The 26,143-nt window shown below is 37.7% G+C and overlaps 2 protein-coding genes across 3 annotated transcripts in view; one reads left to right on the top strand and one right to left on the bottom strand.

The window, feature by feature from the left end:
* RGL1 (ral guanine nucleotide dissociation stimulator like 1) overlaps positions 1-26,143 on the top strand; it is a 256,134-nt gene that overhangs the window by 377 nt on the left and 229,614 nt on the right. The window lies entirely within an intron of this gene.
* On the bottom strand, positions 10,303-11,406 carry APOBEC4 (apolipoprotein B mRNA editing enzyme catalytic polypeptide like 4). Its single transcript, XM_055319221.1, has one exon. It carries the CDS (start codon positions 11,404-11,406, stop codon positions 10,303-10,305), a length of 1,104 nt encoding a protein of 367 aa, XP_055175196.1.

Genomic DNA, 26,143 nt, shown 5'->3' with positions numbered 1-26,143 from the left:
TTACATTGGACATCCTCGTTTCTGAGAGCAAAGCTCTTACTGAGGAGGCAAAGGCACTTTGCCTAAAGAAATGGTAGTTGTGCTGTGTGTGTGTGTAACACCGAAGTACAAATATTTGCAGAATAAAATTATTTTGGACATTTAGCTGGACGCTGCTCAGATAGCTTTATGTTTTCCTGACATCCTCTCAGGTCTCGTTCAGTTCCACCTCTAGCAGAAAGCCAGCTGTTGCCCTGTTAATACCCCAATCCTTGGTTTCCTGTGCTGTATTGAAAAGAGCCCTGGCCTTAGAATCAAAAACCCTGGCTTAAGTATTGACTTCCACTCATAATCTATTTGATTGAGGCATGCCACTTAAAATCCTCAATTTCAGGTTCCTCGTTGCTAAAGTGGAGCTAATAATACGTACTTGGCAAGATTGTTCTGAGGACTAAGTACAGGAAAGTGTTCTGAAGCTCTAAAATTCTACATAGATGTAAAATGCATGTTACTTGTACCATTGATTTTGGCGTTAGTCTTACGAATTACTTAATGACATATCATGTTTTATCTTGCTCCTGGAAGAGATCAAAAGATTCTGGAGGGCAAAGACTTGCCTTATATTTATTTTGTATCTTGCTTTACATCTGATGTAATGCTAAGCATGCAGGGCAGTACTCAATACATTCAGGTACTCAATTATTCATTGACGAATGAATAAAATGTGAAAGGCAGTACAGTTTGAAAGTCACACTGAACATAATGAATCAGTAAGAAAAGGAAGAGAGATCTCAAAATCAAACATTTGTGGGACAGATATGCATACATATGTATACATGTATATCTGTATCTACACTGACATGTATACATATTTGTATATGTATGTATGTGGATATATATATGTATAAATATATGGAGAGAGACGGAAAGAGTTCACAGGAATGGAATACACCCTTTCTTCTTGGAAGGAAGAAGCAATATGGCATTTTTCTCCTCCCAATTAAACCACCCTTCTGGAAAATTTATCATTTAGGTGATAGAAGTGACATTTCTTTAAATTGACATTCAGGTTATCTGCAAACACATGATAAAAACTCTCCCACATACTGTTTTAACAGAGCAAAGGAAAATTTTCTACCTGTTGGTAATATTTATTTTAAAAAGTCATATACCAAAGTATCAGACCATTACTATGGTAAGTGGCATTATATAACTTAGAATTTAATATTTGTTTTAATGTTTCTTCCTCAGTCTCAATCTTTTGCTAACTTTTGTAAGAGCCAAACAGTGTACTTGTTTTGATGTTGAAGACGATTGCACTTTTCTGTTCTTATAAATCAAGATTTTCTTTGAAGGGAAAATTGAACATTAGAAGTGCTACTGAGAACAAACAGAAACAAGAATTTAAGACTAATGTATCCCTTCTCTTACATTTCTCTTCTTTTGTATTAGGTTTTATTTAGGCGATGTCTTTATTGTCTTATTTTAGAACTGGGAAAGAATCCTGGGGTAGAAATCAACTTAAGGGAATAGTGAGAGGAATTTAAAAAATCGAGTTGCTCAAGGGTATAATTGATTTGATTACTCAGAATTTTGCTCTATATGTTGAATATGTTAAATATAATTAATCAATTCTCAGTTGCATAATACATTTAAGATGTAATAATGTCAAAAAGGTCCTTTTCCAATGCGGTATTTTTTATCATCTCACGATGCTAAGTACCTAGTACATAGTAGGTATGAAACACATTTCTACCCAATGAATAATCTGACAATTTTGCAATCATATTTAGAGATTGGGTATTTCTTAATGGACACTTTAATTTCCTCCCTACCCCAATCAGCTAGCAGTTAAATCTATAAAGCTTTAGGGAATGTGTGTGTGTATGTGTGTGTGTGAAGAAACCTGTCTTTAATTATCTTTTACTTATTTTGCAAATTACAATTTTTAATGTTAATCATAGTACTTAATTCATTTTAGATAATATTACTCTCCATATTTTAATTTTTCAAATGAGTGTTTATCCCTAAAATAAAGGATCCGTAACATTTTAAGACATTTTATTTATTGTGCAAATAACTTGGTTTGGCTGAATACTAATGACTAGATCTCAATTTTCTCAAGGTTAGTGCTGCATGATAGAGTGTAGCTCCTTTTTATTATCTGTGATAATGCAGAGTGAAAGATCTTTTTAATTAGAAGGGATTTTGATAAAACCATTTTATAATAGAGCTTTCTTTTCAGATATTTTAAGCTGAGTACTCTACCTACCATGTGCTTCTTTTCCCCAGCCTTGCCACACTAAATACTCAACGAAGACATTGAGTCCCACAGCAATGAAATATGGAAGTGAGCCCAGTGTTAATCAAATGTATCAAACATGAGTTATAAATATAAAATAAATAAGTAAATTTCAGTTCTAGTCATGATGATGTAATACCACTGTCTTCTAGCAACATAATTACTACAATATAAAAAGTTTTTTTTTAGCATGTTACCTAGACTATAGTATGGTCTAATGCTTATAGATAATATCCAAATGAACTGGTTCTGTGTTGACACCAACAACCTTCCACACCTTCAGTTTTTGCTTTGTGATTTATTTTAGCTTTATATAACTTTATGAGTACACACTGAGGTAGGGTAGAAAGGGTGAACTACTTTACAATGGGACCTTTATTTACATACTAGTCCTTCTAAGATTAAAAATTTTTAAATCTGTACTCTTGTCTCAGGAAAAGTGTTTAGTGCTAAATGAAACAATAAACCTTGTTTTTAAATATTGTTTTGGGGGATCCCTGGGTGGCGCAGCGGTTTAGCGCCTGCCTTTGGCCCAGGGCGCGATCCTGGAGACCCGGGATCGAATCCCACGTCGGGCTCCCGGTGCATGGAGCCTGCTTCTCCCTCTGCCTGTGTCTCTGCCTCTCTCTCTCTCTGTGTGACTATCATAAAAAAAAAATTAAATATTGTTTTGAATGGGACTCTTTATTTTTTTTACCTGCTTATGATAGTGTTAAGAGAAGCTATGGATTCAAACATTTGTTTATTCTCTTTCTTTCCCATTACTGGGATCTCTTATTAATGCTAACAGTTGGTTTAAGGTTATATTTTTTGTCATAGTATACAATCATAATGTTTAAGATAATGAGAACTTACATTTTCTTTTCTAAAATTTATATCACTTTTATTTTTTTTTAATCTTCTTGCATTAGTTGGACTTTCAGATCAGTGTTGAAAAACTCGGTGATAATAAGCATCTCTTGTTTCTATTTTAATGGAAATAGTGTTGGTATTTTACCAGTTTATATTTCCTATTGTTTTAGGATATTTAGGAATGACTGCTGAAATTGTCAAATGTTTTTTTGAGGGGTCTAATGATAAAAAATGTATTATTTTTTATCTTTTAATTTGTAAATGTATGAATTATATATATATATATATATATTGTACTGAACTATTCTCACATTTCTAAAATAGATTCTGGTTACTATTTTAATTACTTGGTAGATTCAATTAGTTTCTGTTTTGTTTACATGATTTCAGAATCAATATGTATAAGTGAGATTGGCGCAAAGTATGTATTTGTGCCATCTCTATTCAATTTTGATATTAGTATAGCTTTGTAAGATGAACTGAGAATATTTCCACCTTCTTTTCTATGCTCTGGAAAAGTTTGAATAGTAGGAAATTACTAAGCTATTTTTTCTTTGCATGTTACAAAATGTGCTTGCAGAATTATCTAGACTTGTTCATGTTTTTAGAGTTAGATCTTTGATCATCTTTATCTTCTGTGGTTTTTGACTAGTTTTCTTTCCTTTTTGACTCAATTTTATAATTTACATTTAATAATTATGCATTCCATCTAGATTGCCAATTTATTGGCAAAAAATTGCACAAAATATTTTCTTACAATTATTTTAATATCTTTCATGACCATGGACTTATTACTTCCCTTGTTGCTTTAAGCAAAATATTAAAATCAAACTTTTTTCTCCCCTAACCTGATTATTACAAATGCTAGTAATATATCTTTCCTTCTTCTAGAAGATAAAATTTATAGTTTTGGTAAAATCGGAAAGATCCTGCAATTCTTATTTTTTCTACTGTCTATTCTAATTCTATCAATATTTTATTAATAATTGCAACTGCCCCATGAATGGTTTTATGTTAGACCTGGTAAACAATCTCTTTATTTACATTATTTAATCCTCAGAGTAGCTTTAGGGTTTAGGAATTAGTGTGTCCATTTTATGGATGAGGAAACTAAGACTAAGAGAGATTATGTAACTCAGCCAATAATACTCCACCAGCAAGTGGCAGACTGGTATGGTAATTAGGTGTGTCACATTCCAAAGCTTTTGCTTTTAATCACCACTCTCTGCTTTCAGTACCTCTTTGTCATTATTCCCAACTGTACTGCTCACCTTGGTGCTAAAAATAACGATATAACTATCAGGGTCTAAATAAACCCACACATAGCTTTTCAATAGCTTGGAATGAACTCTAAACTGTGAACTTAAAAGATCTTGTTATTGTAATGATAGTTTTTGGTAAAGATTTTGTTTATTTATTCATGAGAGACACAGAGGCAGAGACACAGAGGCAGAGGGAGAAGCAGGCTCCCCGTGGGGAGTCCAATGTGGGACTCGATCCCAGGACCCTGTGATCATGACCTGAGCCAAAGTCAGACACTCAACCACTGAGCCACCCAGGTGCCGCTCTAGTGATTTTTTAAAAGATGTTTGTTTTCCAGATACTTGTGAGCTTTCCTCATTTTATCTTAGTATTTTGAGACTAGACATAGGGCCTGTTACCTAATATTTGGTCTATCACAAAGGATGTCACTTTTTTTAAGTATATGTATATGTATATGAAGAGATATATGTATATGAAGTATATGAAGAGATCAGTAGGTGTTGATGGATAATCCCACTTAATTTTTTTTTAAATTGTGGCAAAATACACATAGCATGCAATTTACCATCAACCATTTTTAAGAGTACCCTTAAGTAGTATTGTACGATCATCACTACTATCCATATCCAGACCTTTTTTTATCTTGCAGAACTGAGACTCCATACCCCTTAAACAGTAACTCCCCATTCCCCACTCTCCCCAGCCCCTGATGACCAGGGGCTTTCTGTCATCTATAAATTTTTTACTTTCTGCTCTATAAATTTGACAATTCTATGTACCTCCTATTAGTGAATTCATACAGTACTTGATTTTTTTTTTGTGATGTTTATTTCACTTAGTTTGATTTCCTTTCCACAACTGTAGCAAGTGCCAGGGTGTTGCTCCTTTTTAATGATGAATAGTGTTCCATTTTATGTATATTCCACATTCTCTTTATCCATTCATCTATTAATGGACACTTGGATTCCTTATGGCCATTATGAATAATGCTGCTATGAATATGGGTATACAAAGATCTGAGACCCCACTTTTAATTCTTTTGGTTATATACTCAGAATTGCTGGATCATCTACTTTTTTAATTTTGTAAGGCACCAATTCCACTTAATTCACTAAATAGAGTAATAAAACAATATTCCGTTGCCTTGGGTCTCCGATTTAGAACATTCCTGAGAGTCAGAGACATCAAGGAACGGTAATCTCAGGATTTATATTTGGGATAAGGTTCTTAGGTAAAACAAAGAGTAGGGGATGGGGAGGCTGCCCAAACTCTGGGATCTAGAATTACTTAAGTTCTCCAGCCCAGCCCACCCCACCCAGCTTCCCTAGCTCCCATAGTCTTCAGGATGACTATTGATAACAATAGTCTGAGCAGAACTACAGAAAGGCCTCAGTACAGGCAAAAATGGGTGTTGATTTTCCCAGGCTTTGGGTCCATATTGTTACTATTTTGAGAGCCATTAAAGCATAGGGATTAAGAACAGGGATTCTGGAGCTAGAGCTCCTGGGTTTGATCTCACTCAGGGTTTACTACATGAGCTCTCTGTGCCTCAGTTTCCTTATTTGAAAATAGATGTTATAAAAATACCTACCTCAGGATTATTGGGAGGATTAAATGAATTAATATATGTAACTGTTTAGAAAAGCATTTGACATATAGTTCTCATAATATTGTTTTCAATTAGTAGAAGTTACCATGTAGCTTTCCAAACCTTTGGAAATAAGATGAATAACGTGATGTTCTCTGAGCTAAACGTTTTGGATCACATAAACTTTAGAATAAAAAAAGATATGTAACAGCAGTTTAAAGAGATAAGATTTGCACCCAGGCCAGCAGAACTAGATGGTAGCTTGATAAAACATTAACAGCTATAGAGAATGGATACTCGTCGTGACAGGAGTTGGTTATAAAGGTTATATTGTCTCTTATAGTCTCGGCCCACTCGAACACTGTCCAGGGATCAGGTGCCCTTTTGGATCCCACCATTTCAGGGATAGTGTCCCTGGCAAGCAGAGTGTGATAGCACTAAGCATTTGATTCAAATAATGAATTCCTCTAATCTGCAAAGCAACCTTCTGATTTTAACTTGGCTTCTCAGGTAGCTTCTCTGCATGGAGAGGCTGTATATGCGACACAACTTGAATTACCTGCTTGCATATCCAGTTGTAAGTCTCACTGGAAATCAGTACATTAACGTTCCCTTTTTACATGTCAATCTTGGGAAATTTATTAAGCCAGTTCTGCCCTGATTAACAGATTCATTCTCTCTATATTGACCAAGTAGATAATTGAGCCTACAAAACTGAGAGCCAAACCCTGCATCGTGGTAGATTCATAAAGATAATGTTCCCCTTCTTCTACCCTCATCAGTTTCTTGGGATATACGCCCCCCTGCCTCTTTTACATCACCACACCACTAGCTCCTTTAATTTGTTGACTTGGTTTTTTTTTTTAATTGGAATTTCTATATGTGTGGCAGCAGTGATAATTCTTCATTATTACTAAGGCCAGTTTGCTGAAGAGAGGTAGAACATTCCAAATTTTACTCTTCCCTAAATCCCTGGGCCAGCCTGACATGATCAAGAATCCATTCTGTGGTGAGTAAGAAGTGTGATCACTGCACTGTGAAAGCTTATTCCATGGAACTTTTGTTGTGATACAAGCCATCTTAAAACAGATAGAGCTGAAAGGACCTTACACATGAACTAGTCTATATCTCTGGCTTTACTGGTGGGGAAATAGAGGCTACATGACTAGGGCCATATATCTTTATGCTCTCTTACAGTTTCTTGAAGGCTTGACTATATTGGCCAGGACTTGTGACTTGTCAGTAACATTCTTCCTAGCACCAGACATATCTAACCTAGTACAAAAATTTAACTGCTAAAAAATCACTTTTCTTTCCTATAGTTTAGGTAGTAGTTCTCCCTTTGTTATATACCACTGAAATCCAGGTTCATATTTGAAATATAAATTCATCTTAGATTTCAGACTATGTTTTTTTTTTTTTTTTTTAAAGATTTATTCTCAGAGAGAGCGGGGAGAAAAGGAGAATCCCAAGCAGACTCCTTGCTGAGTGTGGAGCCCAACTCGGGTTTAGTTTCACAACCTTGAGATTATGACCTGAGCCAAAATAACAAGTTGAATTAATCGACTGAGCCACCAGGGGCCCCTTCAGAGTATGTTTTTAACTGGAATGCTTTGCAGCCTGATTGATGTTATGTCTTTTTGACCACTTTGTAAATAGATTTCAAGGCAACTACTTGGATATACTTTTTTTCTTTTTTTTTTTGAAAAGTCTTCTAAGATGGGCAGGTTCTTCTCAACTGCTGCAGGACATCAGCCAACCTGACAACAATATTCAGAGCTGGTTCCCCAACCTCTCAGATTTGCTAATGCCATTAGCCCAGTTGCCCACCTGGAGAGAGATGCTGAATTTGTCACATTGGTTTTTTAAAAATTTTATCTCTATAGGCCAAATTGTAGACATTATTTCATGATCTAATGATAATTGCAACAGTACTTTTAAAAATGATAATTACTGGGATCCCTGGGTGGTGCAGCGGTTTGGTGCCTGCCTTTGGCCCAGGGCGTGATCCTGGAGACCCGGGATCGAATCCCACATCGGGCTCCCGGTGCATGGAGCCTGCTTCTCCTTCTGCCTATGTCTCTGCCTCTCTCTCTCTCTCTCTCTCTCTCTCTGTGTGTGTGTGACTATCATAAATAAATAAAAAATTTTTTAAAAAATGATAATTACTATATACTACAATGTAATTATATTCCAGTAATTCTGTTTAAAATTTCATGTTAACAAGAGAATTTTTTTATGAGTAAGAGAATATTATTTAAAACACTTTAGAAATGTTTATTTTAATCACAATAGAAATTTCAATTCTAAACATTTTTCTTATCTTTCTTTCCCTCCCCCCTCTCTTCCTCTTCCTCATTTGACATGCAGTACTATGTGCTTTTTTTTTTTTTTTTTTTTTTTTTTTTAAATTTTTTTTTTATTTTTTTATTTATGATAGTCACAGAGAGAGAGAGAGAGAGAGAGGCAGAGACATAGGCAGAGGGAGAAGCAGGCTCCATGCACCGGGAGCCCGATATGGGATTCGATCCCGGGTCTCCAGGATCGCGCCCTGAGCCAAAGGCAGGCGCCAAACCGCTGCGCCACCCAGGGATCCCAGTACTATGTGCTTTAAGCCTTTTTTTTTTAATGGCAAAACTATCTTATTAGCTTAGCCTTACTTTTTACATACATTAAGAAAAATTTGGGGTGCCTGGGTGGCTCAGTTGGCTGAGTGTCTGACTTGATTTTGGCTCAGGTCATGATCTCAGAGTCGTTGAGACACTGGGCTCTATGCTCAGAAGGGAGTCTGCTCAAGATTCTCTCTCCCTCTGCCCCTCCCTGTGGAGCATGCTCTCTCTCTCTCTCTAAAATAAATACATCTTTAAAAAAAAATTAATAGTAAGTTACAAATGGATATACATTTTTTTCGTTAATATATTTTTAAGAGGAAAGTGAGGCAGCAAATGTGAATTAATTAAACACAAATTGCTTTTTTTTTTAAGATTTTATTTATTTATTCATGAGAGACACACAGAGAGAGGCAGAGACACAGGCAGAGGGAGAAGCAGGTTCCCTGTGGGGAGCCTGATGTGAGACTCCATCCCAGGACCCTGAGATCACATCCTGAGCCAAAGGCAGATGTTCAACCACTGAGCCACCCAGGGATCCCCCAAATTGCTTTAATGTACATGCTCAGATGGTTAGTCAAGGAACAGTTCCTAGAAGTGTGTTTTGAACAAGATTTTAAGAGAGGGGATAGATATACATTGCTGAAAAAGAAAAGCTTGGAAAAAAGGAAAGTAAAACAAATTATGCATTGGGGAGCTATATCAGAAGAAGGGGGAATGGATGCTAAAAATGTCCATTGCAGGATGGTTAAGCAAGCCCTTGGCTGGAATGGATAAGGAATGTTGGGAAGCAGTGATTAGTAACCTTATTGAGATGTAGATTCACAACCTTGCTACCCACATTTTGCCTGGATACTTGGCTAAATTCAAAGGGAAAACCAAAGAGGGGAGGGAGACAGTGCTTGACCTGTAGAAGCTTACAATCTTGCTGATGAGACCAGGCAACTGGAAGGCAGAGGAGGAGCCTTGACAGTCAGTAGAAGCAGCTTGGATTTTATATGGTGTGTGTTGGAAGAAGCCTTTGCAGGGTCTCATGTATCATCCTGCTTCTATCATCTGCTCAGGAAGGAGAAATCTGAGCTGGGAAAAATCCCATTGAGCAGGTGACTAAGTTTCAAAAATCAATCTTCATAGCTATATATAATCAATGAACAAAAGAGCTGTTTTTTTTTTTCCACACAAAGCTATTTTGAACCACTTTAGAAAAAAAAATGGGCTGCCTAAATTCTTCTGTCCATGATTAACAATTAATGGAAAATCACTGGTTTCCTTTTACAGACAGCACTTAATGTCAGTAACTTCAGGCTGTTTTCCAATTTTACAGTAAATTTTTATACTGAAACCAATTTAGGAAGCTGTTTAGTCCATGGGCTTTTTTTGGTGGAAAGATGATGTAGGTAGACTAGGATAATGACATTTCCTTTTCCACACCAATAAAATATTAGCAAGATGCTAATGGCTCCATTTTGATACTGTCACTTTCAAAATAAAGGAGAGAGGTCAAGTTGCTTATGGAAACATCTTGAATTATGTTAAAAGTAGTGTAGCTTTATAGTAGTTGAGATGGCAAATAATTCGGGTTTTGCTCTTGTGTATCCGTTAATCTCCCACCTTGGATCAGACCTAAGAGAGAAAATTTCCAGATTTTTGTTTGCTATCAAATTAGTTTTCTGGTAGTTGTTTGGTCTCATGTCTTAGAAATACAGATTTTATTTCTTTCCTTTCTTCTTCTTCTTTTCATCTACCTCTTTGCTACGTGCAAACTGCTCTGTGATTTCCACTCCATCCACTGGCATTCCCACGGGAGGGCTTCTGAGGTCCTTGGTTCCCTGGAATGACATTTGAGGCATATTTAAGTGCCTCACGATATAGCTCGGCTTATGTGGGCTTTGACCCACGTGTATTGGTGGTAGGTCTCTGAAAGGTACCAGGACAAAAACAACAGGAACCTTGAGGTCTGGGGTCAGATTGGATTGTGGTTGTCCATTTGTCACTTGCAAAGACTGTCCAGGAATGATCTTGTTATTGAGGTAGCTCTCTAAAGCCACCTGAGCTTTTATGTTCTGATTCTCTTCTGTCTGGGGAAGAACATCAGTGAAATAAGGTTTCACTCCCGTTATGGCATTGATTTCATAGGCGTTGTGCCTGTCAGCCAAAGCTCTCCCAGTTAAAATGGGCTGGAAAACAATTGATCCGGAGACACCACTCACAAAGTTGTTGAGGAGAGAATACCAAATTCCACCACTTATTGGGCTCAAAGTGACCCGGGGCCATAAACTGGCCAGGCTCCGGAGAGCTTCACGGTTCCAGGCCGAGGCAGGAAATTCGGGCTCAGTATGATAGAGCTGAGAAAAGTAAATGCTAAGAGTAACATCTGGATACGTCATTAAGAAATTGTACATTTTGCCAATGCAGCAGTGGTTGGCTTCGTTACAAGGGGAGTTGTTGGAATACAGAATGATATGCCTGATTGTGTTGTTATTGTGTACGGCTGAGTCAAAATAACCATTCATCTCAAATAACATTGATTCTGGATGGGTATTATTCCCCGTGCAACTGCTAGCATGGCCCTTCTGCACCAGGCTTCCAGAAGAAGTTTTTAGTTCATAAAATGTGAGGTGCTTTGTTTGAAGGTACACTGGCCCATAAGGGAATCCAAAAATCTGATAAAATTCTGTATAGGGAACTCTTGCTTCTTCACCTGTCCGAATATGGTAAGGACAGTTAGAGCAATCTAGAGAGAAGCTTAGCCAGTAATAAGGTTTTACTATTGTTCCACGATTTGCTAGATATTCTTCATATAAGGGCTCCATTGCTAGTTTTACTGTCTTCTAGCTGCAACCCTAAACAAGGAAGAGAAATTATATATAAACCATTGCAGGAAAAACTAAAGAAAATGCGTTACTTTATTGAGGCATACTTTTCTTTAAAAGAGGTAGCACAATAACTGTAGCATCTTTGATTCTTAAAGATAGTGATATATATCCATAGATTAGAAAGCTCGGGATTCACTTCTCTTCATCGAGATTCTTGGGGAGTGGGAAGGAGACAAAAAAGAAAGGCATAATGCACCTTTACCTGTTTCACAGAATGTGAGGCGATACAGCAAATGGATTAACAGTGCAAGTTCTGGAAACAGGCCACCTCGTTTCAAATCGGGGCTCCGCCACTTACCGGCTTATTGACCTTCTGTAAGTTGTTTTAAGTCTGGGAGCTTCCTTGTCTGTGCAATGAGGATAAGAATCATACCTGCCTCCTAAGATTATCTTGAGGATTGAATGATGGAATAAATACAAAGTCCTTTATTATGTGCCTGACTCGTATTAAGGACTCAATAAATGTTAGCTTCTAGTAGTGGTGGTACAAATCCCAGGATTATCTAGCCGATTCTTGTTTATGAAAGTCTAAACAAGCAAGCAGGGGTTTTGCAATTTGTTCATAATGTTCTTCCTTGTCTCTTTCCTGAATGATATTATCTAATTATCTGCATAGGTTTTGAGTGTGCTTGCATTTAAAATCAGCTGTTTCTTTCAGATCATTGGCAGTAAATTAGTGGTAATTATTCTTTTGGGAAAAGGATCGTGGGGTCTATTTTGCTAAATGGTAGAGACTTCTTGTAGGAATGCCACTTGAGTATTCTTTGGGTCGTGAACACTTATTCATTGCCATTTGAGAGTTTTATTTCCAGTGGGTGGGTCTTGTTAGAACATTTTGGAAACTTTACCATTCTGGAAAGCACATATGGTTCCTTAGGATATTTCAAATAAATAGTTGCTGGGATGTTAAACCACAAAAGTTGAGATCTTTAAGTGATGATTTTTTCCTTTAAACAAAAATTTCTCAGTTATCATTGTTACCAAGCTGCAACCTAGGACATTATAATTGAGTTTTAAGAACATTTTATTTTTATTTTTATTTTTTTAAGGTTTTATTTTATTTTATTATTTTTTTTTATTTATGATAGTCACAGAGAGAGAGAGAGGCAGAGACACAGGCAAAGGGAGAAGCAGGCTCCATGCACCGGGAGCCCGACGTGGGATTCGATCCCGGGTCTCCAGGATCACGCCCTGGGCCAAAGGCAGGCGCCAAACCGCTGCGCCACCCAGGGATCCCTTAAGAACATTTTAAAATAACTTTTTATTATACAAGTATTATGTTTTTCTTGTAGAATATTTTTAAAAATATTAATACAAAAAGGGAAAAATAAAAACTTATACTGGTTTGTCTGAGTTATGTTCCCATAACTGTTAATATGTCTCTTCCCTCCAGTCTTTTTGCTATGTGCACAACCTAAATAAAATCATGTTTTATACTTTGCTTTTCACTTTGCATTATGTCCTGAGTATTTCCCCATGTTATTAAAAATTCTTCAAGAAACAATATTCATGGCTAATTAGTATTTTATTACACAACTAATATATAATCAAATATTCAGGTTCTTACCTCTTTTTTATTATTATTTTAAAAACATTTTATTTATTTATTCATAAGAGACACAGAGAGAGAGAGAGAGGCAGAGACAACAGGCAGAGGGTGAAGAGGGTTCCATGCAGGGAGCCTGATGCGAGACTCGATCCTTGGGATCATGACCAGAGCTGAAGGCAGATGCTTAATTGCTGAGCCACCCAGGCATCCCTCTTTTTATTATTATAAATAATGCTTTGATGAACATTTCTGTAAGTAAATTTGTATTTTTCTTTTCTTTAATGTAGATTACTAAAAGTTGTATTATTAGCCTAAACTTTGTCAGATTGCTTCTCAGGAAGGTGTCCCAATTCTATCTCATTTTCTCCTAGTGATGTTTATCACCTTTACTGATTTGAGAAGAGAGCATCTGTTGCCCTTTGTGGTTATAATTTGGACTTTTTCAATTCCGAGTGAGGTTGAACACTTTTTCACATGTAGTGTTTATTCTTCTGTGAAATATGTTTGATCCCTTATCCCCCTCCTTTTGAGGTTTTCCTTACTGATTTGCAAGAACTCTTTGTATATTAAGGATATAAACTATCATAATTTTTGCAAGTATTTTACCTGGTTTATTGAGCCATTTAATTATGCTGGTGGCATTTTTAATTATACCAAATTTTACATTTTCATATGGTCTCATCTTTACCCTTAAGATTTATTTTTTACTATTGTATTTAGAAAAGACTTACCCATCAAAGAGGAGTTAAATATTCCCCATGTTTTTTCCTAGTATGTATGGTTTTATCTTTTACATTTAACTCTTTGTCCAGGCAACAATACAAAGTATAAAATGTAAGAGAGATCAACTGACCATTATAAAACAAAATATATCTCTCATTTTCCAAAATCTGATTTGTCATTTCAGGAGTATTTATTACAGCCTTTCATATGGAAGCACTTTGATCAACTTCTTTCTTCCTCAACCCAGATCACCTCCGTCCCTGCCGTATTTGGTACAGCTGAAACCTGCAGAGTTCCTTGCTAATCCTGTCCTGGGCAGAAAATATTTTAGGAGCCCCAGTCCTACTACAGATGGAATGTGACCTGACTCATGTCACCATTATCCTAATAGCTTAGATCTCTGCAGTAATTCTGGACACCACATACCCATAAAATTCCAGGTTTCTCCTAACCTCTGTCATGTCAGTTTAGTCCATAGGACCATGTGTTTGCCTTAGCATCCTCCTTAGTTCTGTATTTTCCTGATGCAACTGAATTCCTAACCTGAGGCTTTCCAGACCTTGCATATCTTTTCCTCTTGGCCTTGGACTTTCCTCCTTAACCTTTGGCAATGAATCCCATTACTTGGAGCCTGACACCATCTCCTGTTTGATCTGGGGCATTATTTTCTCCTTGGATTTTCTCCTCTTTCAGGCTTACTCATCAGACTAGATAGATCTCTCTGAATATCAAAACTTGCTGAAACCAAGCCCCAAATCTCACTTGCTTTTGAATATGGTGCCCTGGATGCAGTGTGCTGTTTGGTGGCACACCTGATATCTAAGTGACTACTCAAATGACAATTTCAAGTCACCCATGATTTGATTAAAATGTTGTGGAAACAGTACCAACAGGCCCTTTCCTGCCTTTATGTTTTGGGGTGGGTGGAAGGGGTGGAATTAACTATACTTACTGGTCCCAGAATTACACTCTTGCGAAGCAGAAGTCTCCATGTCTTTCAAAATAAAGGCAGTATGGAAAGTCTTGATTGTTTTTCTAAGTATTACTTTCTTTGTACTCCTTCTCCTACTTTACCTGGGAAAGATGCATAATGGAGATCCTGAGGCCTAGTGGCCTTCAAATGTAATAGACGGAGCTTCTGGCTTCTGGAGTTTCATTCTTGCTAATGGTTTTTCATTGTCAATCAGCTGTGGTTCCCTGTTGGTGAAGTCTCCACTTTTTCAGAGGGTCTTTCTGAGACTATTTCTTTGCTCACTTTCATCTGAACAGGAGCAGGAAAGAACTCCTATCCACTTGCAACTCTTACAGAATTTGTGCTTTATATTATTCGCTTTTGCTCTCTGCCCTTTCATTCTGCCCCTACCCAGGCAAGGGGCATACCCCTGTTCAGCTAGGGGCTTGCCTCAGGAATCTCACTTGGCTCACAGGCCAGGTTGGCTAACACTTGTCTCCCCAGCATCCTGTGTTCCTCCTCCTTTGTCCTTTTGCCTCTGCTTTGGCTGTGCTTGGGAAAGGCATGCTGCCCTCAGTAGAGCAGATCTACGGGCAGGAAGAAGCAGAGATCTGTAGAACCCAGTTCCCTGCTTCCGGTTGTGAGTAGCCCCTGGACTGAGGCCCTGAGACGGCAACCTTCCTTAATTTAACATAAATGAGGCATACATGAAGACAATCTGCTCTCTTTACACCCCCCCCCCCCCGCCTCAGCTAGGATTTAGTGAGTACTGGTAAAGCACAGTGTGCACTGGAGTAGTTGGAAAATGGTGTTTGCCCTTCCCAATCTGTGCACAATCTGTTAGCAGCTAAAAACAAATGTTAACAGTTATAATTACCATCATTTTGTCTCCAGGCTTGGATCACATTCCAGGTGTTCTAGAAGATGGTCCATTCCCTTTTTTTCTCTCTTATGTACCATGCCGTGTTTCAAGGGGCTTCAGAGGGCGATGGCACTGTAAAGCTTCACCTCCTGACTTGGTTCAGGACTCTTTTGCAGTTTGTGTCTATTAGTTCCTTTGAACTCTGCCGTCCCAAGTTAGAAAGACCTTGCTGAGGTGTGGCTGCCTCTAAGAACACTGTTGAATTGGTGCCATGGTAACGTTTGCAAAGCAGCTACTGCTAGGATACGGCTCTGACACTTATTACTTTATTTGCATTTCAAACCACCTGTTCCCGAAGATGAAAATATACATGAATGCATATTCCAGTCTGGATAAAAGCATACTATCTGACTATTTAAGTGGACGTGTTGGGGTTTTTCTCCCTCTGGTTGTAAGAATCAAGCTCTGAGGTCCTGCTCCTCTGTGTCTTTGTCCTGACCTAGAACAGGTGCCAAGCCCTAGTTTGTGGACACAATTCATTGGTTCTGTTGCCTGTGGAAGCACAGGGCCTTTTTTCAGGAGGTTTGGCCTCCAGTGAGAGGGAGGCACCTATGAAAGGGAGCAGAGGCTTGATCTCCCCAAAGGGAGATTTCTACTAGTAGGTCCACAAGGAGAGCTCTTCACTTTGTCCAAATCTAGATTAATAGGTACCTGCCATCTCTCTCTTTTTACAAATTCCTGGGAGACTCTTGCTATTGCTATGTATCTGTTTCCCTCCAGTTTAAGGCATACCCTCCCCCTGGATTCATTGTGGCCCCTTCTCTGTAGCTAATGGAAGAGCCACTCAGCCTTCTCCACTCTGTTCCCTTGCCCACCTTCAACTCCACGTCATCTCCTAGGATGTTGGACTTGTTGATGGTCATGATTCATTGTTTGTGCCTACTCCCAATTATTCCTTCCTTCCACTTGAAGGAGCAAGTGGTGACCACTACTGTGTATTTCCATTAGTTACCACCAAAAAGTTCTTAAGCACATTTGCTATGCTGAAAATAGCCCACAGGGACGATAGAAGCACCTAGAAGGCTTCCTGCAGCAGCCTCCACTCTTAACTAGTTTCTCAGTCCTAGTCTCCACAACAGCAACTATCATCTGTCCTTGAGGAGACTTCTGGTTTAGATGTTTCATGTTGATCTCTGCTTTTTAAGGGGCTCAGGTGTATTCAACTCCTCAGCTAGTTATTTTTCTTTTATTTTTTTAAAGGTTTTATTTATTTATTCATGAGAGACAGAGGGGGGGGGGGCAGAGACACAGGCAGAGGGAGAAGCAGGCAAGCCCGACGTGGGATTTGATCCCAGATCTCCAGGATCACGCCCTTGTTGCTGAAGGCAGTGCTAGACTGCTGAGCCACCTGGGCTGCCCCAGTTATTTTTCAGTTACATTTTCCTTATTTTTTTTTCTAAAGATTTTATTTATTTATTTGAGAGAAAGAAAGAGCCAGGCAGAGTATGAGTGGAGAGGAGGAACAGACGGTGAGGGAAAAGCAGCCGCTGTGCAGGGAGACTAATGCGGGGCTCGATCCCAGGACCTGTGGATCATGACTTGAGCTGAAGGCAGATGCTCAACCAACTCAGCCACCCAGGTGCCCCCACCAGTTACATTCTCTTTCATGCTTTCTTCCATGAGTGCTCACTATTGGCCCTTTCTCCACTATTTGCCACTGATCATGCCTTTGTCGTTCTCACTTCCTGCCTCCATTTTCCTAGCATCTCCTAACTCAATGAAATTGTAAGACCAAGATATCATCTTTTATTTAACATTAATACCTGACATCCTATTTAAAAATATTCCCTTGGATCCCGGGGTGGCTCAGTGGTTTAGCTCCTGCCTTTGGCCCAGTGCGTCATCCTGGAGTCCCAGGATTGAGTCCCCACATCAGGCTCCCTGCATGGAGCCTGCTTCTCCCTCTGCCTGTGTCTCTGCCTCTCTCTCTCTCTCTGTCTCTCATGAATAAATAAATAAAATCATATATATATATATATATATAATGTATATATATATTCCTTTAAGGGTCACCTGGTGACCCTAATGGGTTAAGCATCCAACTCTGGATTTCTATTCAGGTCATGATCTCCATGTTTCAGGATTGAGCCCCACGTTGGGCTCTGTGCTGAGGTATGGAGATTGCTTGAGATTCTCTCTCCCTCTCCCTCCCTCTGCCCTTTTCTCTGCTCTCTCTCACTCTCAAATAGATAAATAAATCTTAAGAAAAAAATACTCCCTTAAAAATGAGCCTCTATCCACTAGTATATTTATCAATTGCTTTATAGGCTAATTTTAGGGATAGGCAATCCCACCTAGCAACCAGTTTTAAAAACAGCTCTACTGAGGTTTAATTGACAAGAACTGTATATATTTAGGGTATGCAACTTGATCTTTTGATATATTTATACATTGCAAAATGATCACAGCAATGAAGCTAATTAATGTATCTATAACCTCATATAGATATCTTCTGGGGGCAGTTGTGTCAGAACATTTAAGATCTACCCTCTTAGTGAATTTCAGGTATACAATAGGTATTGTTAACTGTGGTCAACATGCTGTACATTAGCTCCCCAGAACTTAGTCATCTTGCATAACTGAAACTTTGTACCCGTTGGCCAAAATTACTCCATTTCCCCCTTGCCCCACACCCTGGCTATCAACATTTTACTCTATGCTCCTATGAGTGTATTTTAGATTCCACCTCTAAATGACATTTTGCAATATTTGTCTTTCTGTTTCTGGTTTATTTCATGTAACATAATGTCCTTCGGTTTTGTCCATGTTGTGGCAAATGCCAGGATTTTTTTTTAAGGCTGAATAATATTTCATTGTATGTATATACCACATCTTCTTTATTCTTTCATCTTTCCATTGACATTTAGGTCATTTCTATAGCTTGACTGTTGTGAATAATACTGCAATGACTATAGGAGTGCAGATATCTTTTCTCTGAGATACTGATTCCAATTCTTTTGCATAAATACTTAGAAGTGGAATTAACCAGATCAGGTGGAGGTTTTATTTTTAATTTATTGAGGAACTGCCATATTGTTTTCCATAATGGCTCTACCATTTTACATTCTGACTAACATTTCCTTTTCCGTGTCACCATCGATCCTTGTTATCTTTTGTCTTTTTGATAGTAGCCATCAAACAGGTGTGAGGTGATATCTCATTGTGGTTTGGATTTATAATTCCCTAATGATTGGTGATGTTTGAGCACCTTTTCTTATACCTGTTGGCTATTTGTATGTCTTCTTTTGAGAAATGTCTGTTCAGGCCCTTTGCTCTTTTAAAAGTCAGATTATTTGGTTTCTTTTTGCGATTATGTATGTTCCTTATGTATTTTGGATATTAGCCCCTCATCAGATATGTTGTTTGCAAATATTTTCCTACAACTATTTGGTGAGGAGACTTTCTTTCCCCATTGTGTAACCTTAGCACTTACCAAAGATCATTTGACTGTATGTGTGTGGATTTATATTATTTTTGTCTCATTTGTCTATATGTCTGTATGTTGTAGTTGTCTTTTCACTTCGTTAAGTTTCTTCAGCTGTGCAGAAGCTTGTTAGCATCATGTAGTCCATTTGTCTATTTCTGCTGGTTTTTTTTTAAGATTCTATTTATTTATTTAGAGGGAGGGAGAGAGAGAGAGCAGGGGGAGGGGCAGATGGAGATGTAGAGGGAGAAGCCAACTCCCTGCTGAACAGGGAGCCTGATTCCTGGCTCAGGCTCAATCCCAAAATCCTGAGATCATGACCTGAGCTGAAGGCAGATGCTCAACTGATTGAGCCTCCCAGGTGCCCACCCAGAATGATTTTTAAAACTGAAATTAGCCACAAGAAAATGAAGGACCTTGATCATAGGGTTTCTGCTCACAATTCTTTTTTTTTTTAATTTACGATAGTCATACAGAGAGAGAGAGGCAGAGACACAGGCAGAGGGAGAAGCAGGCTCCATGCACCGGGAGCCTGACGTGGGATTCGATCCCGGGTCTCCAGGATCGCGCCCTGGGCCAAAGGCAGGCGCCAAACCGCTGCGCCACCCAAGGATCCCCTGCTCACAATTCTTATTGCTAAATTGACATGTACAGGAAAGGATAAATTTGAACAAACATCTATTTCCCCAGACTCCTTTCTTCTGTCTTCCTTTGTTAACTCGCCACGCTTCATCTTCATTCAGATGAATTACAAGGCATATTCTCTATCAAAGTAATATGACATTATAATGAAAAAGCTTTGCAAAGGCAAAACTCTCTTACACTGATATTTATCTTTAAAAGACAAAACTTTACTAGGTTTAACACTCCAAAAATTGTTTCTCATCTCTGTGTTCTGGCATCCCAATTTGGGACATACCTAAGATGGCTTGTGTGTTGCTAGTTGCTGCCTATAAGGTGACTTAAAATAACTTATATCTTATTGATAATTTTTTTAGACTTTTATTTGGAGGTACTGTGCCCAATTAAATATATAATTCACTGCTTTCATAGCAGTTTGGTTGACACTGAATAATAATGCCCACATTCTTGAGGCAGTAGGAAACTACGTAGGCTGAAGGAAAAAAAAGCAAGCATGAAATATAGGAGAGCAGAGAATTCAGTAGATTTCATGGGGGCTCATTAAGGAATTAGGTAGAAAAAATGGGAGAAGATAAGTGTTAGGACTGAGGAAAAGAAGGCAAAAAAAAAAAGCAAGGGATGGATGTCTTAGCTTGTGATCATAAACAGAAAGGCCACAGGGTGGCAGCACAGTCTTGACAGCGGAAAACTTTCTGTTGGACCGCCATTCCTTTGCTAAAACCACACACTTAACACAGAATTCCTCCAGGTTGGTTTCTCTCATTGTCCTAGGTAAATACCAATACATGTTTAGAATCAAAGGTAACTCCTAAAACTTAAGCTGAGGCAAAGTGCAGGGTGAAGGCACCATCTTTACCCCCAGATTCTGAACATACACTCTAAAAAAAAGGTTCCAAACTGTGGGGAAGGACCAGTTAAGCTTACGAACTGCCAACTTAAGGTTATGAAATCATCTTGTAAAATTCAACGAAAGTGATTTTATAGGAAAATGAACAAGAAAGATGTAGAAATCTTAAGCTCATTTGAAAAATAATTTACTAAACGGATCAAAATATATAAAAATTTTAAATTACATTTCAATAAATGTAAATGGAACACTCGTCTATTTTTGCTTTTGTTGCTTGTGTTTTTGACGTCATATCCAAGAAGTTGCTGAGACCAGTGGTACAAAGCTTTTCCCGTATGTTTTCATCTAGGAGTTTTATGGTTTCAGGTCTTATGTTTAAATCTTTAATCCATTTTGGTTTTGTGTGTGTGTGTGTGTGTGTGTGTGTGTGTGTGCATGGTGTAGGGTAAGGGTCCAATTTCATTCTGTTGCATATGGATATCTAGTTTTCCTACAACTATTTGCTGACGAGACTATCCTTTCCCCATTGTGTAACCTTAGCACTTATCAAAGATCATTTGACTGTATGTGTGTGGGTTTATATTATTTTTGTCTCATTTGTCTATATGTCTGTCTTTATGTAAATATAAAGAGAACAAACATAATATAGAATAAAAGAAAGAAGAATTAACAAAACTATCCATGTTGTTTATTGAAAGTATATGCATAGATGACTGGTTATACAGAATCACCGTTGCTGTTATTATATTCTACAATCATATTAAACAAAAAGTTTTTGAAGGATATATCTATATTCAAGATCCTATAAATGCACAGTTTGTGAACATCATGTATATCGACTTATAAAATTTTTATTGTGATCTTAAAATTTTATTGTGATTCTTACTTGCTACTTGATCAGATCTAGGTCCAATTGACAATAACACTATTTGCAGAATATAATATATATCCAGACTGATTCTGTGTTTATTTTGATAGCATTAGAATAGGGAAAGCCAGTTGTGAGAGATATGCCGATAGGAATAGAGGAAGAGATTTTAAAGTAATTTCACAAGCTCAAGGTATTAATTTTTAACAGTTTTAAAAAATAAAACAAGTGAGACCGTATTTTCCAAGTTCATCAGTAGCCACTTCCAAAAATTTATCCTGTAAAGTTATATTAAAGTTTTCTTTCAATGAAAGGACTAGGTTATGGTTCCATGAATTTCCAATGCATAGATTCTCTATTGAAATGATTATCTATTGCATTGATAATAGTTGTTAAAATTATGAAACATGACTTACAATCTCTGGAAACTCTGTTCTTCTACACTTTTAATACTTATTTTGACTTTTCAGTCATCTGCTTTTGAAAAACATGTTGAACTTATTCCATGTTTGGAGACACTAAGATTATTAACATATCAACGAGTTCAGACGAATAGGCAAATCTGACTATTTAATGTACTTTATCTTTAAAAAGTTGGGCCCAAACTGGGTCTTATCCAGCAGTAATTCTGAGGGTTTATTCAATAGTTCAAACATTCTCTACAGAACTTTTTCCCTTGATAACCATCAGACCTAGCATGTAAAGCAGTTGTTTATAATAAACATCCATATTATCACATAAATGGAATAATTTCAGATGTAATGCATTAACCTTTATGTAATTCATAGTTTTTACTGTGTCATTAAGCACACTGGTTAGTTCAGTTGACTTTTTTCCCTAGTAAGGTTTTCCTGATAGTGTGTTGTTTTGCATTCTGGCTCAAGCTCCTTTTTTTTTTTTTTTTAAAGATTGTATTTATATATTCACGAGAGGCACAGAGAGGCAGAGACACAGGCAGAAGGAGAAGCCGGCTCCATGCAGGGAGCCTGATGTGGGACCCAATCCCAGGTCTCCAGGATCACACCCTGGGCTGAAGGTGGCACTAAACTGCTGGGCTACCTGGGCTGCCCTGGCTCAAGCTCCTTAACCTGAGCAATTATCCTAGAAATTTCTCCCATGCAGGATTTAAACCCTAAATCACTTTTCTGATATAAATCATACAGTCATATCAAATTTCTATAGAAGTTTCTAAATACTTATTCTTGTTTTCTGTACTTATCTTGTTTACATCGGTAACAGTTTATGAATGGGCCCTGGCTCACAGACACAGCTTTGAGTGACATTGCTTTCATGTACTTCTTCCATTTCACTTAAGTCACTATTAGGTAGTGATTCTGCTTAACTAAGTTCACTAAATTTAATTTAAGTTGATTCTTCTGGCTATCTTATAAATGATAAATAATTTAGATGAAAATATCATTCCTTGAACAAAGATGAACATTTACTGAATACCTACTTGGTGCCCACACACCTGGGTAGCTCAGTGTGTGAGCATCTGTCTGGCTTTGGCTCAGGTCGTGATCCCGGGGTCCTAGGATCGAGTTCCATATCAGGCTCCCCACAGAGAGCCTGCTTCTTCCTCTGTATGTGTCTCTCCTTCTCTCTCTGTGTCCCTCATGAATAAATAAATAAAATCTTAAAAAAAAATACCTACTTTGTGCCAAAAATTTTACATGCCTTGCATCCCTAAGAGGTGCGTATTATTACAATGTCCATTTTACAGATAACAAAAGTGAGGTTCAAAGTGTCTAATATTAAGATAACATAGCTAGTAATTGGTAGAGCTGGGATTTGAATCCAGGGTGCTCAAAAACTCTTTTCTTTTTTTTTTTTTTCACACACATTGCATTTTATTGTTTTCTAAAAGAGGCCTTTGCTCCTTTAGAAAAATGAAATGAGGGGAGACAGCCCACTGTTGGGGGGGGGGCGGTGGATTGGGAGAAGTCCTCGCCAGAAAGTCCTGGATGTCGCCTCTGCCTTTCAGGAGGGAAGTCTGACCTTCACCCTGGGGATGGGGAGGTGGGGGCTGAAGAGGGTGTCTTCCGGGCTTGGTTAGGTGACAACACCCATCAGAGTGCTGCTCAAGCTCCGCAGCGGACACAGCTCTTAGGGTGTTGAGTATTTGGGGGAGATGGAGGGAGCACTGGAATAATACATCCTCTTCCCATCTATACCTCGGACTAATATGCTGGAAGCATCAAAAACTCTTTTCTTAATACCATAACCCTTCCATCACATCCTACATTTTGAGCACAAAGAAAATAATTTCAAATTTATGACCTACTCTTAAGATAAATGGGAAAAATTACTTTTCCAAAGTGAGACAATGATGAAGCCATGTAAAAGAAGCAAACATAGGAAAAGTGTATCATAGTGAGCTGGTGAGAGTGGGAAAACAGCTGCAAGTGTTTCTGTCAGGAGGAAAGAAAATTTTTTAAAAACCAACTTCATTGAGGTATTTATATAATAAAAGGCACCCATTCTATGTGAGCAATTCTATGAGTTTTGACATCCAGATATATTCATGTTACCACCATTACAATAAAAATATAAAACATTTATATCAACCCCCAGTTTTCCCTGGGTCTCTTTCTTCCCTATAAGTCACCCTTCTTCATGGCTCTAGGAAAGTATTATCTTTTTTGCTGTTACTATAGATTAGATATGTTTTTCCCCCCAAGTTTCACATCCATGGAATCATAAAATATGAATTCTAGTATCTTTTACTTGTTGTTCAGCATAACATTTTTGAGATTCATCCCTGTGATTGTGTATATCAGTAGCTTGTCACTTTTTAATATTGCGTGATATTCCATTGTATAGATTTGCTATAATTTATATATTCATCTGTTGATGGACATTTGTGTTGTTTCTAGTTTGAGGCTTTTATGAGAAAAAAATTCATGTCCGAGCCTTTTTGTGTGGACATAAGTTTCTATTCCTCTTGGACAAATACTTAACAGTGGAATTGCTAGGTTGTATGGTAAATGCATCTCAACTGTCTGAGAACTGCCAAACTGTTCTCCAAAGTAGTTTATTATTTTACATTCCCACTAGCAACATATGAGCATTCCAGTTACTGGACATCCTTGGCAACACTTGCTATTGTCAGTGAAAGGAAGTATTTGACATGTCAATTCAGAAAGACTAGTCTCTCTCTCTCTCTCTTTTTTTTAAGATTTTATTTATTTATTCATGAGAGACACAGAGAGAGGCAGAGACACAGGCAGAAACACAGGCAGAGGGAGAAGCAGGCTCCATGCAGGGAGCCCGATGTGGGACTTGATCCCCTGTCTCCAGGATCAGGCCCTGGGCTGAAGGCGGCGCTAAACTGCTGAGCCACCTGGGCTGCCCAAGACTAGTTTCTTTTAAGCTTGTCATTTGACAGGAGGGGAGTAAACAATGAATGGGATTCTGTAGTAGTTCTGTTTCTTCATTTACATAACTAACCCCCAATAAATCTTCAAGAGCACCATCCTTATCAAATTTGATGTTTAGTTTCTCACTGCTTTCAGTTCCCCTTCTACCAGCCTCTTCAAAATGAAGTCACGGAGCTGAGCTCAGTTCAATCTCATCCTTCGTTTAGGATGCGAGCACGTGGAAGCTGAGAGAAAATATTATGACCACGGACTCAGTATGGAGAGGATATGGAAAGCTCTGGAAGTCCTCCAGATACTTGCTGTCCAGAAGTCTGTTTTCGGTCTAATTGTTTCTTTGCTAATATTACCTTTTCTTTAGTGACTTTTAACACAGTTCCTTGCCTTTCATGTTTTATAGTTTTAATATGATGTGTTTAGGTGTGATTTAGTTTTATGTATCCTGCTTGAAATCCAAATTTGTGATTCTCATTTTTCATTAATTCTGGAAAATATTCAGCCATCATCTTTTGAAATATTTGTTTCCTCTATTCTCTTTTCTTTTGGAACATTTGTTAGGTATATATTGAACCTTCTTATATGACTCTTAGTTTCCTGCTGTAATTCCTATTATTCATCTGTCAGTGCCACATTCTAGATATTTTCTCCAGATCAATCATCCAGTTCTCCACTTTTATCTACAGGTCTGTCAATTTGCTGTTTAAACCACTTACTGAATTCTGTTTTGTTTTTTTTTTTAAAGCTATGGAATATATATATATTTTTGTTTCTGTTTTTTTCTTCATTTTCATATTTTTGATCTTTATAACCTTTAATTATTTTAGATGTTCTTATTATATACTCTGTAACAAATAATTCTATTATTTGTGTATCTAATATTCTTGGGAATTTACCTCTGCTTTTTGTTATTTCTGTCTACTCTTGCTTATGGTGAATTGTTCCTTTGGGTGTTGTAAAATTTTGTTTTGAAGTCATGCTTGGTGGAGATCCTGTGTGGTCTGCACTGAAGATATGCTCTTCAGGAGTGGTTCTCAATCTTTGTTGCACATTTAGAATCACCTAGTGAGCCTTTAAAAATTAGAATGGCAGCTTGAACCCCAGACCTCAGATACTATGAGTATGAGTATGAGGACTTACACATTAGTGTTTTTAAACACTAATTTTTTAAGAAATTAGTTTTTTTAAAAAAAGTTTAAAAAAAACTCTGTTTTTTACACATTAAAAAAATGAAAAAACAAAACAAAACTCTCTACAATCATGGTTGAAAACCACTGCTCTAGAAGAATTTGCCTTTAATTTTTAAAGGCACTACAAGTGTGTTTCCAGACCTGGATCACTTTAATATCAATTTCTCATTTCTGGTTCCTGAA

Source organism: Nyctereutes procyonoides, unplaced genomic scaffold (assembly GCF_905146905.1).
Source record: "Nyctereutes procyonoides isolate TBG_1078 unplaced genomic scaffold, NYPRO_anot_genome, whole genome shotgun sequence".
Lineage (NCBI taxonomy): Eukaryota > Metazoa > Chordata > Mammalia > Carnivora > Canidae > Nyctereutes > Nyctereutes procyonoides.
Note: the sequence above shows the minus strand (reverse complement) of the source record. Positions and strands in the feature narration are given on the sequence as shown.

Coding starts and splice junctions, on each gene's coding strand:
- APOBEC4 (XM_055319221.1), bottom strand. CDS start 11,406: ATGGAGCCCTTATATGAAGAATATCTAGCAAATCGTGGAACAATAGTA.